At 42.1% G+C, this 14,728-nt stretch overlaps 2 protein-coding genes across 4 annotated transcripts; both read right to left on the bottom strand.

Annotated features, from left to right (window-relative positions):
- Positions 1-640: 640 nt before the first annotated feature.
- Positions 641-7,519, bottom strand: LOC143099164 (uncharacterized). Of its 2 annotated transcripts, none has more exons than XM_076262236.1 (6): positions 7,444-7,519; positions 6,633-6,965; positions 6,233-6,388; positions 3,213-3,299; positions 2,725-2,774; positions 641-1,776 (listed from the first exon to the last, which is right to left on the bottom strand). In XM_076262236.1, the coding sequence occupies exons 1-6, from the start codon at positions 7,508-7,510 to the stop codon at positions 1,570-1,572; spliced, it is 900 nt and encodes a 299-aa protein (XP_076118351.1). In that variant the 5' UTR covers positions 7,511-7,519; the 3' UTR covers positions 641-1,569. The 2 variants fall into 2 exon arrangements, with proteins under 2 accessions (XP_076118351.1, XP_076118352.1); XM_076262237.1 differs by having other exon boundaries at positions 6,233-6,349.
- A 1,294-nt stretch (positions 7,520-8,813) lies between these two features.
- Positions 8,814-14,553, bottom strand: LOC143099193 (uncharacterized). Of its 2 annotated transcripts, none has more exons than XR_012981431.1 (6): positions 14,349-14,552; positions 13,345-13,677; positions 13,069-13,128; positions 11,416-11,522; positions 10,723-10,771; positions 8,814-10,393 (listed from the first exon to the last, which is right to left on the bottom strand). XR_012981431.1 is itself a non-coding variant. In XM_076262260.1 (6 exons), exons 1-6 carry the CDS (start codon positions 14,395-14,397, stop codon positions 10,342-10,344), a joined length of 531 nt encoding a protein of 176 aa, XP_076118375.1. In that variant the 5' UTR covers positions 14,398-14,553; the 3' UTR covers positions 8,814-10,341. The 2 variants fall into 2 exon arrangements, 1 of the variants encoding a protein (XP_076118375.1); XM_076262260.1 differs by having other exon boundaries at positions 13,464-13,677; positions 14,349-14,553.
- Between the last annotated feature and the right edge of the window lie 175 nt (positions 14,554-14,728).

The raw sequence follows: 14,728 nt of genomic DNA, 5'->3' as shown, positions 1-14,728 counted from the left end.
TTTCAAAGTCCAGTTCAAACTTAACTTCCTGTGGGGCGGAGCCAATTAAATTCAAATTCAAATTCAATGAATTGAATGGAGGCCAATTCTAAAATTCAGAATTATTCACAAGCATAATAAGAACACTTCCAAGTTCCCGTACTCTGACACAAATGTATCATCTTTTGCTGGAACTGATTTCAAATACTGCACTCTACTGTAACTGCATTGTTTAGCTTCAGAGCCAGCTGTTCTTGGTGTGGCCACTGCACATTATGGTAAAAGCATGTGATGGGCGCTTGTTGCCCACCTCATTCCCCAGTTACCTGAGCCCCATCTGTGGAGATCCCTGCAGTGTACCTGCAAGGTCAGCTGAGCATTTGAAGACAGAGGTCCAACTTTAATATATTGAGTGTACAGCAGTTTGAGTTTTTTTGTTTTGTTTGAAGACTCATCATACGGCAACTCAATCAGCTCAGTTTGTTAACATATTATCTACCTTTAAACACTGTTCGTTGCTACCCCCTTAATTTACTGTTCACGGTCAAATTTGACCTGACAGTTTTAACTGCTTTTAAATACCAATACCATGACAAAAAGTATTATTTAATAGAACATTTATTGTAAACAGAACCTTATTAGATAATTAACATCTACAACATGTGTGTTTGTGTGTGTGTGGGTGTGTTTGTTTCTGTATGTGCGTGAATGTGTGCAAACACTCACTGGTGGTTCACATGCACAGTGACAACATGTTTGTGTGTGTGTCTGTCAGTGGGTGTACATGTGTGTGTGCTTTATGTGTGTCTGTTTATGTGGGTGTGTGTGGGTGTGTGTGCATGCATGCATGTGTGTGGGAACATTGGTGGTAAGTTGTAGGAGTGTATGTAAGGAGATGTCTTATCTCCTGGATGAAAATAAAATTATACTCTTTCCCAATTATTTCCTATGGCGGTCATTTTTGACCGTGAACAAAAAAGTGTTTCTAAGTTGAATAAATCACTCAAAATTCAAAGAAAGTATTCCTAAACAATTCTATGTGTTCAAAAGCCTTTTGTAAAGGATATCATAAGGATATCAATCTGATGAAAAATGCCATATGTATGGTAGGGAATGTATAAATCTCTCTACACTGCATGCTGTAGAAAATAATATCAAAATATCAACATTGTATGAAATATAAAACTGTAAGTTTAAGACTGTATTAGTCACATATTTATGTAAAAATATTGACTACATTCTTTATCTTGTGGTTTTCACAAACTCTAATTAACATTAACAAACTCTCTCATGATTAATATAGAATATTAAAGGTGCGCTCAGGGATTGTGCAGTCATGTTTGTTTGTATTTAAGTTTATATTTAAATGTATAGCAGACACTTTTGTGCCAAAAAAATGTCCATTACATATTAAGGTTAGGGTTAGGCAACGACGGTGGGGGCCAAAAAAAGACCAAGCCGTGACGAGATTTCTGAATGTGGCAAAACATATTTGGACTTGAAATCATGTAAAATCCTTGACTACGCCTTCATTAAAATTATTAATTTATACAGAGTGGCACATTTTCATCCTTTCTCTTGCACACTCTCTCATGGGGCCTCATCTGGAAGTGTAAGGAGGGAGTAGACAGGGATGTGTGAGTCTGTGTTTATCTGCGCCGGCCTCTGATTGGCCACGGGAGGGTAGAGGGCGGGGCTTGAATGAGATGCGGGCGGGTTGCTGATGGAGGAGGGCTGGATCAGATCAGAGCCGGACAGCGGCCGAGTGGAGGGTGTGTCTTGAGCATAAATGTTGTCCTGGGAACAGAGAGAAGAGTAGGAAACTAAGAGTGCTCTTATCTGGTCACTTGATAAACATGGTAAACATGGTCACAGTGTCTTATATGTCCACCTTGTTTCAAACATGTTATCCCTTAAAGAATATCAGTTTCTATATGCACTGTATGCACTAAGGGGCAGTGGTAGAGTAGTGGCTAAGGCAGCAGCCAGAAAAAGTTATGAGTTTAATTTCCAGCGTTCACCGTAGTACCCCTGAGCAAGGCATGGAGAAATCAGGCGATTTTTCACATGAAAAATAACACACCTTGTTTCCAACCAATATTTTCTCCTGATTTCGGTTTCTATCTTTACTGTGTATACAGGGCGGTGGTAGTGTAGTGGCTAAGGAGCTGGGCTAGAATGCAATAGCCAGAAAACGTTGTGGGTTCGTTTTCTGGCTTTTACAATCGTTCTCCTGAGCAAGACACTTAATCCTGAGTGGCTCTGTGGAGAATGGCCCTTGTAGTAAAATTGACATATGGGTGGTTTGCATGACAAGGCCTTGCAAGTCACTTTGGATAAAAGTGTCTACTAAATTAATAAATATAATTTTAAATATGTGTATTGTTAAATTATATTTAGTTCAGGTATATTGGTATTTTAGATGTTAGCTTAATATTACCTGTTTTAATTAAAATGTTAATGTAATGTGTATTGATGTCACTGTAAGTTGCTTTTGACCAAAGCATCTGCAAAATTCTGTGGTTAGGGCTCATAAGAATGCGAAAATACCATAAGAGTGGTTGTGGTTATGACTCATAAGAATGAGAAAAGGGTCAGTACTTCTCAACAAAAGTGAAAATACCAGACACTACTAAAACACAGTGGAGATTTAATCATATACTCACTTCTGAGTGGACTATTCCGATGTTCTTTTTACTACACATACTTTAGCTCTCTAAGAAGCACACAGAACATGAGCCTTACCTGCGATATAGCTCTTTCATTTGATGTCAGACTTAGAGGAGCCGGCGACCCTGCAACAGATGTGACAAATTTATGTGTGTGTCTGTATGTGTGTGTGTGTGTGTGTGTGTGTGTGCAGTGGTTAGAGTGGGAATTGGCAGGTGGGGGAACCCTAAAATCAGTGAAAAATGTCTCTCCGTTAGACAACATATTGATGAGTAATTGTGGTGTAGCAATAAGAATTGCTAGCTTCTTGGTTACCTCTGTACATGCAAAAAAATGAATCACTATTTATTTTAACAATATCATCACGCTATCGTTGGTATGAAAGAATATATTTATTGCTAATATATCTGAGGTGGCGGGACTGCATTCCTCCCCATTCCCCACCCACTTTAACCCCTGTGTGTGTGTGTGTGTGTGTGTGTGTGTGTGTGTGTGTGTGTGTGTGTGTGTGCACATAAGTGTGTCCATACGTGTGTGTATGCGATTGCACACACTTGACTTACTCTCTGTGGATCTCCTTGTCTTCCTTCTCATCCTGATGCAGACTATGACGATCCCTATCAACACCAGCACTGCAGCTGCTGCCAGAACTATACATGGTGCAATACACAATATAGGATAGTATCACAGTATTGCTGCATACAGTACAATTGACTAACGGCCTCTACACACAGCTGCGTGCGTTGCAGTACTGGAGACGCATCCCATTCACTTTACATGGGCTTACGTCATCCGTTGCCGAACTGAATTGTGGGTCCGTTGCGTCGCGCTGTTGCTGCACTGACAGACGGCACCGGCCAATCAAGCAAATCGACGGATGGCACCAACCAATCAAATTACGCTTATACTTCAAGTCATTTGCATAGCTACCATCGGGAACACCCACTGGCATGCGTTGACGGTACGCAACTGTGTGTAGAAGCCGTAACATAGCATTGCTTAGTGTAGCATTGCAGATGAAAACATCTTACTATACATGCATTCAACACACCATACTATACATACTATTACTACTACTACTAATACTACTACCACTCTATACACTATACCAGGGCTGGACTGGGACCAAAAAATGGCCCGGGCATTTTTGGCCATGGCGGCCCACCATGATTATTTACGATATGCTGAGGCACACTAACCTGACTCCGCCAGATGGATTTGCTCGGCATATCCATCTGGGAACTTTTCAATGAAGAACTTTTGGGAAGGGGCGGACATACTGGTTAGCTGATTGGATAAACCATCTGTCTATCACCACCTTTGTTGGTTATCGACGGGCCAAATCAACCAATTAGATGAACAAAGTATTCTTCTAATGCCGTTTAACATACAATTAAGTTAGGTAACGTGCGTTAAGATGTTTTAACTTACCATTTATGAACCTAATCAACGACAATTCCCATCAAGTTTTCACGGTAGGCCCTACACTTCTGAAGATAGTATATTCCTCCATTATGAACTGGAATCAGCCGTGGAGGATGTCTGTGTTGTTCATTCCTCCCAGCTGCATGGCTGAGACTCATAGCTTCACAGTTTACCCAGGAATACTTTCTAATTTGAATAAAACTTGCGCGATAGCTATATGCTCATCTCTGTGGATGCCGTCATGTTGTTCGTTGCGTCACACCTCAACCCGCCTCAAAGCCAACGCTGATTGGACGTTCGTTTGGTGAACTGCTCCAAATTTTCTTTAACGGAAAGTATCCAGACTGATCTGCGAGTGAAACCCTGAAGCTCGCGAGGTCAGGATGGTCTCACGAGGCTAGAGGCACACGACATACCAGAGGATATATGCGCACATTTATCATCCATTTCGGGAAAGCAATGTTTCACTGATATTACATGATAATAATAACTGTAAGATATAACACCTGCAAACTATAACTTTATGGCAAGCTAAAATAACACTGTAAGTTGGACACAGAGTCTACTCATAGCATTATTTGAAAACAAAGGCTATTAAAACACACACACACACACACTAGGGTGACCACCTCCAAACCAGCAAGGACGAGGTTGTGCACAAAACTCTATAGGCTACTATTATTATGCATGTTTTAAGACTGACTGAATAGAGTCCTGTAATTATTTCGTATGTTGAGCATTTACACACTTTTAGCCTACAATCTCCCCAGATACTAATAAGTGAAGATACACACATCCCAAAACATTTTCATTGTTACAGGCTATCATAATTGCTGTGTCATTCCAGTGTCTTTCTGAGTGCGTGCGTGTGTAGCCTAGGCCTACTGTACGTGTGTGTACCTGCCTGTATGCGCACAGAAATGTGATAGGTTTGCTTGTTGTACTGCGTCAAGATTGACAACAATTTCGACCAATCATGACTGACTTCAGATCTTAAAAAGTTGAGTGCGTTCTGAGGCCGACCACGCGTTGATTTGTTGTGGATAACTTATTTATTTTTCTCCTCTCCGCGTCGACGACAATCGAATAGCGCAATGTAAAATGCAGATGGCTTCTTTGCTACTGATGCATGTTGCAGAGAAACGCATGTCAATCGAAAGCGGAGGAGCAGGTGGACACCCACCCAGCACACACACAAACACTCAAAAGCCCTCCCTCCATGAAACGTCCCTCTTCATTCTGCTAACATTTACAGTAGCTATTCTGACCTCTTCCTCAATTTGTCCCTGCTGGGTAACGTCTCCTCCTCCGTAACGTCTCTGTCCATCTCCTCCGAATCCACCGGTACTTCTCCTTCCTCTGTCACTACACTGCACATCAAACGTAACGTCTCTCTCCTCCTCCTTCGAATCCACCTGTACTTCGCCTTCCTCTGTGTTAATACACTACACATCAAAGCTGTGTTCCACTCCTTCAGCCTGTGCACTCGATGTCGACGGGCGCCCTGCACCTGCTGTAACAGTCGACCTTGGGGTGAACATTTCTGTGATTTTGACACATTTTGCTGCGTCCACTTGTAGGCTTTTTAGCCTTTTGTCTCGCAGCTTCTGTGCGCCCCCTTTGCGCTTTTGTGGTTTATTAGGCCTACTATCCATTTTCACAATTTCACAGACGGAAACACTTCTCTCCGCGGTCAGACAGCTCAAATGGCAAAATTTGATAACCTTGGGAGGGGAGGGGGAGGGCTGAGAGATGTCATAGGACTAGCCCAATGTCCGTCAAGAAAATCAACCAATGGGCCGCGTTTCGTGTCTCAAATACCGTCGCGGTGAATATTTTTATTATTATTATTAAATCATGACAGCCCGGCCCAAAAATGTGCGTCGGCCCACCGGGCATTGCCCGGTACGCCCGATGGCCAGTCCATGCCTGCACTATACATCAGAGCTGACGTGTCTTAGTGGACATGTGAAATTGTACGAGGGATTTTCCACAGGAAGTGTGTTGAATGAAGCTCACCAAAACCTGGAACGGTAGAGTTTGAAGGTGTTGCTTTGTGTGTGTGTGTGTGTGTGTGTGTGTTTAACATCTAACATCTGCGTACACATTACTCGCATATGCTAATATGATTGTCATAGCAAGTGACATATCTGCTTACCAGAAGCCAAGACTTTAATGATGAATGGAGATGTTGCTGTTGTTGTTGATGTTGTTGTTGTTGTTGTTGTTCTGTTGGAAAGTGAAGTTATGCTATCATATCTCACCGTTGTCTGACCTCGAAAAGAGGAATAGAGTTGAACATCTTGCTGAGTATCTGAGTAACAGGTGAAGCATAGTCAGATGTCTCTTTTTTGGTTGTTACTGATTTACTCAGATTTTATACATTTATTTATTTATTTATTTATTTATACTGATCATAGCTGCTATAGGGATTGCTGCTAAACAAAATTTAATTGTGTCCTGTGTGCAATGACAATAACTATTATTGTATTATTAATATCTTATCTTTCATGTCAAAATCAGAATTCATTTTGAGTTCAAGTTCAGTACACAAATACCTGTTTCATTGTAGACCTCAAGTTTTGTCTCCTGTTGGTCTCTGTCTTCTCCAGCCGCCACTCCACACATGTACGTTCCAGAGTCATTGAGGGCCACGTTGAAAATGTTCACACTAAACGTGCTACTGTTTTTCTTGTCATTCAAATTGCATCGCCCATCAGTAGTCCAAGCCTTCTGTCCGTCAGATCTAACAAGTGTGACACTGACATTATGCTCTCTCTTCTTCAGGTATTTGGGGGAGTCTCTGTACACACTTTCATACGGGCAGTTAAAGATGGCCGTCTTTCCAACAAGTTTTCTTATCATCTTCCTCTCTGTCTGACACCGCACAACTGAAGAATAAAGAGCAGAAGGTGTCAGATTATCATAGTTCATGACCCAGTCAGCTGCTTGTGGTTTTATGACATTAACTGTCTAAGCAGTGTTAGGCATACATTGACTAATCTGAACTACTTATTTTTGCCACCCTCACAACTTTCAACTGTTAATGTTAGGATGTTCTTAAAGCTAAGTCAGAAATACTACCTATGTGGAACTGAAAACTTCAACTAAGACAGGGAGGAGGAAGAGAGAGAGAGAGAGAAGAGAGAGAGAGAAAAGAGAGAGAGATCTTATAGAATTGCCAGCTATCTGTGAGCATCTTCATTCCACATTTGTTAATGTCTGTACTTCATATTTAGGGCTACTGAAGAGTCTATTAAACGTCTGCCTTGTGACTAAGAGAAACAAAGAAGTCCAGACATATCTTAATACTCTGCACCAGCATCTTCATGTTATTTCATATTGATCGAGTTTAGAGACACAACATACCTGAGACCAGAGAGACGGAGATGAGAAAGACACATACGCAGTTCCAAGGCATCCTTTGATCCTTCATAGTGGCATGTAGCTGTATGTGTCTCTGTGTGTTTGTGTGTGTTTTTAACCTTCTTCAACAGTCACTTCATAGGAGTCTGTGGCCAATCTCATGCCGAGTTTCACATCTGTGGGTTTTGGTCTGTTTCAGACAAGGATGTGGTGAACTCTGTCTGACCCCACTCTAACCTACCTCACAATGGGACTGTGCAAAAGTCTTACTGCGGGGCTACAGCAGATTTGCAAGTGAAGTGTTCCGCAGAGCGTGTGATGCAACAATCAGATTCCACTGTAATCCATGGAACTGGACAACTTACGAGAGCAGCGCACACCTCGACCAGTCATCTAAAGCTGCTTCTAAGTTCAGTTGTGCTCTCGGTGTAGTCTTGTAGCTAGGGGTTTGGTTTGATCCAGTAAAGGATGTGGTTTGATAGCTGTTGTTGTGATGAACTCTGTCCGACCCCACTCTGACGTATACTGTAGTACTGGAGCAAAGGTCCTAGGCTGCCTTGCATGTTTTCCTTTCTTGGTATTGTGGGGACCATATGGGGGGGGGGGGTAGTACTGGGCAAAAGTCTTAAACTGCATGTTTTGCTTGCTTAGTGTTGTGGGGACCATGAATACAGAAAGTAAGGCCTTACCAGTGTTGAAGGTCACAGGGGTGTTAGACTAATCTATATTCTGGAAGGTCACAGGGGGTGTTAGACTAATTTATATACTGAAAGGTCACAGGGGGTGTTAGACTAAGCTATATTCTGGACAGAAAGCTGTCCTGTGCCTTGGCTTGCGATTGGCTCTCACTTGATGGCAGTTTAACCTTCCACGGCCTTAGCCTTGTAAAACTGCATGGCACACACACACGGACGCGCACGCACACACACACACACGCACGCACGCACACACACACACACACACAGACACACACACACACACACACACACACAGTCCTTCTCTGATTCTGATAGTTTAGAGATTAGGTATTGTTTAGGTATGTGTTATAATGAAAAATAAACTCATAAATACAGGAAGACCCCCCCCCCCACACACACACACACACACACACACACACACACACACACACACACACACACCCACACACCATATCATATAATAGACACGGCTACTGCCCCCTAGTGGGCAGAGTCAGTATGGCGGTGGCAATGTGGAAATGTTCAATGTGATTCACTATTTCTCTGAACCACAAGGCCAATCAGTGATCTGACTCGTGAATTGCACTTGCATGCACTCATTAATCATTTCATATCATGTCCAATTCCATATCAACTCACATATAAAAAAATATTAACAGACCCATTCACTATTCATTGCTTTTGTGACTTCTTTTTTATTGAAGCTTATTCCACAGAAATCAAGTTCTAATACAAATTCATATGATACTTCCAATCAAAAACAACAGCTTTGTCCATTTCATTTATTTCCTGAGATTCTGTTTCTCTCCTCGTCTTTGATGGTTTCACTGCATATGTGTGTGTGTGTGTGTGTGTGTGTGTTTTCTAGTGTGCCACATATCTCCTTTGGTAACATTTACATTCTGCTCATTACAATCATTCTATGGCTCTGTTTATGGCACACAAACTTACTATAGGGACCTTTTTCAGGGCATGAAAGCGGAAACAAAGTTGTCAGTTAATAACATTTTTCTATGAAAAGAAGAAAAAAACATGATTGTATGGGATTGCATAAAAATGTAAAATACTAAACAAAAGTTTAGTGCTAACCAGTGGGCAGCCGTGGCCCACTGGTTAGCACTCTGGACTTGTAACCGGAGGGTTGCCGGTACAAGCCCCGACCAGTGGGCCGCGGCTGAAGTGCCCTTGAGCAAGGCACCTAACCCTTCACTGCTCCCTGAGCACCGCTGTTGTAGCAGGCAGCTCACTGCGCCGGGATTAGTGTGTGCTTCACCTCACTGTGTGTTCACTGTGTGCTGTTTGTGTTTCACTAATTCACCGATTGGGTTAAATGCCGAGACCAAATTTCCCTCACGGGATCAAAAAAGTATACATACTTATATACTTATACTTAAAAGGTTTGTCTGACTACAAAGGCCCAATCCCTGACGTGCAATGTCCTGAATGTATTATTGCTGTTGTTTTTTTATTGATTTATTTACTTAGTTCATCAAAATATCAGTGGGGTATGCTACAATGCTGCAATGTCCTGAATGTATTATTGCTGTTGTTTTTTTTTATAGATTTATTTACTTAGTTCATCAAAATATCAGTGGGGTATGCTACAATGCTGCAATGTCCTGAATGTATTATTGCTGTTGTTTTTTTATTGATTTATTTACTTAGTTCATCAAAATATCAGTGGGGTATGCTACGTAGCACGTTAGACATATCTAGGCTATGTAGACATATCGAGGCTTAACAAAGCCTTGACTCAGGGGTATACGTTAAGTGATACTACGATAGCAGTTATGTGATATATTTGTCAAACTAGGCTTTCAGCTCAGATCTGTGCGCGTTCTCGTGTTAGGATGACGTTGGCCAATAGTGAAACATGCAGACGCACAAGACCGCCTCTATTTAAAAACAGTTACTTCCGCATTCATGAGCGATAGCTTAATCTACACTGCGGTCATTTTTTTGTGTCTAACCTATCACATCAAATAAATCAATTGTCATCAGTTGTTGTATGGTATACAGGTCCATATGGGATATTTGCACGCACAGCACTATTAAAGCGCATTCGAGAGCTTCAGCTTCTTGTAAACAATATCAGGGTGGGTTGTGTAGAGATTGGAATTCTGGTAACTTGCATATGATTGGGTGGGGTGGAGCTGTAAATTCTGGTATATTGCATCAGAGTGGGTGGTGTGGCTAGGTGAACTCATCTGCATGCTGTAGGGTTCTTGTGGATAGTCTTCATAGTCAACAGTCTCCTAATTATCATAAACAAAGCACATATCTCAGGAACATGTTCAGCTACGTAGTGTTTAAGACAAGGGGAGCAGTAGCACTTGATTATAAGGCTGACAAATGTCATTCTGCTTAGAAGTATATTGCGTACACACATACACACACACACACACACACACACACACACACACACATACATACATACATGCATACATACATACATACATACATACATACATATACACACACACACATGTCATTCTGCTAAGAAGTATATTGGAATGAATGATTGATGTCCAATAGCATACTGTAACAATAAAGGACTCATTTTCCCATAATGCCATTCCCTCACCTTTTCAGCATTTCCCCCAACTGGTCTAACTGTCTAGAGGGTCCTTGGGCTGCTCATGGAAAAGAAATACAGTCTGTTTATGTCAAAAAGAGAGTGAGAGATAAAGAAAAGGGAAGTAGTCTGTGTGTGTGTGTGTGCGTGTGTGTGCGTGTGTGTGTGTGTGTGTGTGTGTGTGTGTGTGCGTGTGTGTGCGTGTGTGTGCGTGTGTGTGTGTGTGTGTGTGTGTGTGTGTGTGTGTGTGTGTGTGTGTGTGTGTGTGCGTGTGTGTGCGTGTGTGTCTGGGGGGGGGGGGGGTTTGGGGGTGAGGGTGCTCATACATGTGTCGTGGGGCAGCTGTGGTCTACTGGTTAGGGCTTCAGGCTTGGAACTGCCCTTGGAAGGGTTGCCGGTTCGATCCCCGACCAGTAGGAAAAATGTGGGTGGGGGAAGTGGTTGAGCACTGCTCTCACCTGCCCACATCCACGGCTGAAGTGCCTTTGAGCAAGGCACCTAAGTCCGAGCGCCACTGTAGCAGGCAGCTCACTGCTCCGGGTTAGTGTGTGCTTCACCTCACTGTAAGTGCTGTCCTATTACTATACGTTCATTACGCCACAGTAAGGATTCAGCACCCATTTGCCTTCAGAGGGTGTTGAGCATGTTTTTTTTTTTTCCATTGATCTAAGTTGCATCTACTTAAAACATTACTTTGCTTACCCACTGGTGGTGTATGCCTCCTTTTCCTCATCCAGACTATGTGGCTATGGCTATGACCTGCAGCACCACAGTTGCTGCCACACCTACACTTATGAACACCAGCTGACCTGTATACAGGGGCACACAGCACAACAAGACACATCGTACCACACAACACATGTTCATGTTTTTAATGTGGGTTTAATGTTGTTGATATTACCTAGTCCTAGCACCAGTGGCAAAGCATGGAATAGAACATAATCTACTTTCTGTGACAACTTGTAGGACAACATAGCTAGTGTCTACAGACAGTGTACACAGAGAGTAAAAACACACACACACACACACACACACACACACACACAATTTAAAACACACTTGACTTGCTATCCAATCAAACAATGTCTGCACCCTTTCAATTTTTTTGACGTAAGCAAAAAGATCTGCCACAACCCAGCAGACTCAAATTTAGCCTTTTTCACAGCTTTGTGTATCACTTAGACTATACATTAGGGGAAAATATACATCCTGGTGATGAACATACTTAAACACAGGAAGCTCGCTGAAGCTCGTCACAGCCTAGAGGTTTTGAAAGTGTTGTTTGGGGGTCTATTTTTGGATGTGCACTTCTGAGACAAAATGAAACACTTCCTGTTGATTTACAAAGTATTGCCATAATAACTGTCATAGCAACTGGAATCAGATCTCCTACAGTTTCTATCCACTGTGGACCATCTCCTAGAGTTGGACTTTGTAAGGAACTAAACTAGAGTTAGACTTCGTAAGGATCAGTGTGAGTTATGCAAGAAGTCAATTCACCTAACTGGAGAATTTAAGCGAAACTCCTACAAGTCGAATAATTCACAAAGCATTTTAGCCCTAAAAGCATCTAAGTCAGCTTAAAATAAGTTGAGAGGACTACTAACTCACTAAGACCTATTCAAAAACAATCCTAATCGCTTTTTGTGGCATTTCACATCGCAAAAATGTTTTGAAATGCACACGCAGCTACAGGAGCTCTCAATTGCGAAGGAAAAATCGTGGATTGTAACTAAGGGATGAAATAACGCCACCAACAACAACCAAAACCACTCTTTGTCAACATGTAAACTAAATGTAATGTTTCATTGTAAATCAAATTAAATTGGTTCTCCTCTTTACAAACATACGCCTACGTGTCTTCATACAGATTCATTTAGAAGTTGCAAAGTTACTGCACCAATCAGTATATTTCATATTTGCTTTTTCTTACTCTTATTCATTTAGGCTATTTATTCATCATCACCGTCCCTCGCAGTAGCCTATTTGTGTAATGCACACATTCTCACCAGCAAAGACCTGTCACCTGTCACTCATCATTGTAGGGGAGGTTTTTGGCATCATTCCCAATCATCAGCCAATCAAAATGGTCACTTCAATCAAGCTTGTGCATGAGTAATGACGAAAACCATAGCAACGTAGCTTGTATCTTATCTTAGGAGTTGTCATTTTTCCTTACTAAGAGTAGGTCTGAGCGGCTTTGTGAATAGGTTTTAAGAGAAAACTCCTAGCTAAAAACTTTTAGAGTGATTTAGGAGTACTCCTAGCGGTGCGATAAAATGCTTTGTGAATACGGCCCCAGGCCTCTTTTTATCACCCCCACTTCACACACTGCCATGTTGTATTTCATCTTACCAGGAACCGAGAGTGCAGAGGGTGCTGTTTTTGATGGCGTTGGTGTTGCAGTTGTGTGACCTTTAAGAGAAACAGGAAATGTGTTCTAAATGCATCTTAGCGACAGAGTAACCCTCTAAAACCCACATTAAAAACACACATGCATGAATTAAAGCATTGTGACAATTTTGTACCAATATTTTTTCACTCGTTATTGATATGTTTAAGCATATAGTATATAGCTGGCAATATCTATTGTGACAAGTTGTGACTCTAAGTCAATTTGAATGGAAATACCTGTTTCGCTATACACTTCAAGGTGAGTTTCTTGTCTGTCTCTGACCCCCCTTGCCTCAACTCCACACAAATATGTTCCAGTGTCATTGAGGGTCAAATGCAGAATGCGCACATCAAACCTGCCGCTGTTTTTGATGTCGTTCAAGACGTATCGCCCATCTCTTGTCCAAGCCCTCCTTCCATCAGACCTAACCAGTGTGACACTGGCATCATGCTCTCTCTTCTGAAGGTATTTGGGGGAGTCTCTGTACTCTTTTTCATATGGACAGGTAAAGATGGCCGTCTTTCCAACAAGTTTTCTTATCATCTTCCTCTCTGTTTCACACCTCGCAACTGATAAAGTAAACAATGGAAAGCATGTGCTTGTTTTCATATAAGATGTTACAATATTGGGTTTGTATGATGTGACCCTACAATGTACACATAATTGAATAATATAAGGCTGAAGGACATACTTTGCTATTATGAGCAGAAAAGGGGTAATTGGAGCACACATGAATGAAGCAGTTTGTAAAAGAATGACAAGCAAAGAGAGAGCCAGAGAACGGAGGGAGAAAGAGAGAGAGAGAGCCAGAGAGACGAGAGAGAGAGAGAGAGAGAGAGAGAGAGAGAGAGAGAGAGAGAGAGAGAGCCAGAGCCAGAGAGACGAGAGAGAGAGCCAGAGACGAGAGAGAGAGAGAGAGAGAGAGCCAGAGAGATGAGAGAGAGAGAGAGAGAGAGAGAGAGAGAGAGAGAGAGAGAGCCAGAGAGACGAGAGAGAGAGAGAGAGCCAGAGAGACGAGAGAGAGAGAGAGAGAGAGAGAGAGCAGCCAAAAAGTTGTCTAAGTTGTGACATTGCCACTCTACATGTGAACGTACTAGTATAGATTTAGAGTGGTACGCCATAAGCCTTAAAATACTGTAAAGCACATCCATACCTGTTCATACTGTATGTGCAGTCTGCTGCACATTTCATTACTACCAGGACATAACAATAGAATCCCATTTGTTGAGAAAAAACTCACCTGAGACCAGGGAAACAAATGTGACAAAAACGATCCCGTTCCAAAGCATCCTTTCTGTGTCCACATGACCTGCTCTCCGGCCAGAATGTGTGTTTTGTATTTATTTTGAGCGTCTCTTTAGCTTTCCTCAGCAGCCACTTCAGAGAAACCTGCGACCTGCAACCGATCTACTGACCATCAGGCCCCTTTGTGCTCACTCTCTGAGGTGACGTTTCCTGTTTGTTCTGTGTCAGCCTAGGATGTGGTGAGGTGTACTTGTTTTGGTGCCTCTCTAGCAGGTGGGACTTTGAGACAGGTGCTAAAATTGTGTGTGTGTATTGTGTATGTGTGTGCGTTTGTGTGTGTGTGTGTGTGTGTGAGAGAGAGAGAGTGAGAGAGAG

This window comes from Alosa pseudoharengus, unplaced genomic scaffold (assembly GCF_046254945.1).
Source record: "Alosa pseudoharengus isolate Yale_2024_CS ecotype anadromous, Long Island Sound unplaced genomic scaffold, YU_APseudo_1.1 YU_APseudo_1.1_scf_25, whole genome shotgun sequence".
NCBI lineage: Eukaryota > Metazoa > Chordata > Actinopteri > Clupeiformes > Clupeidae > Alosa > Alosa pseudoharengus.
This window is presented reverse-complemented; position numbering and strand designations above follow the sequence as displayed.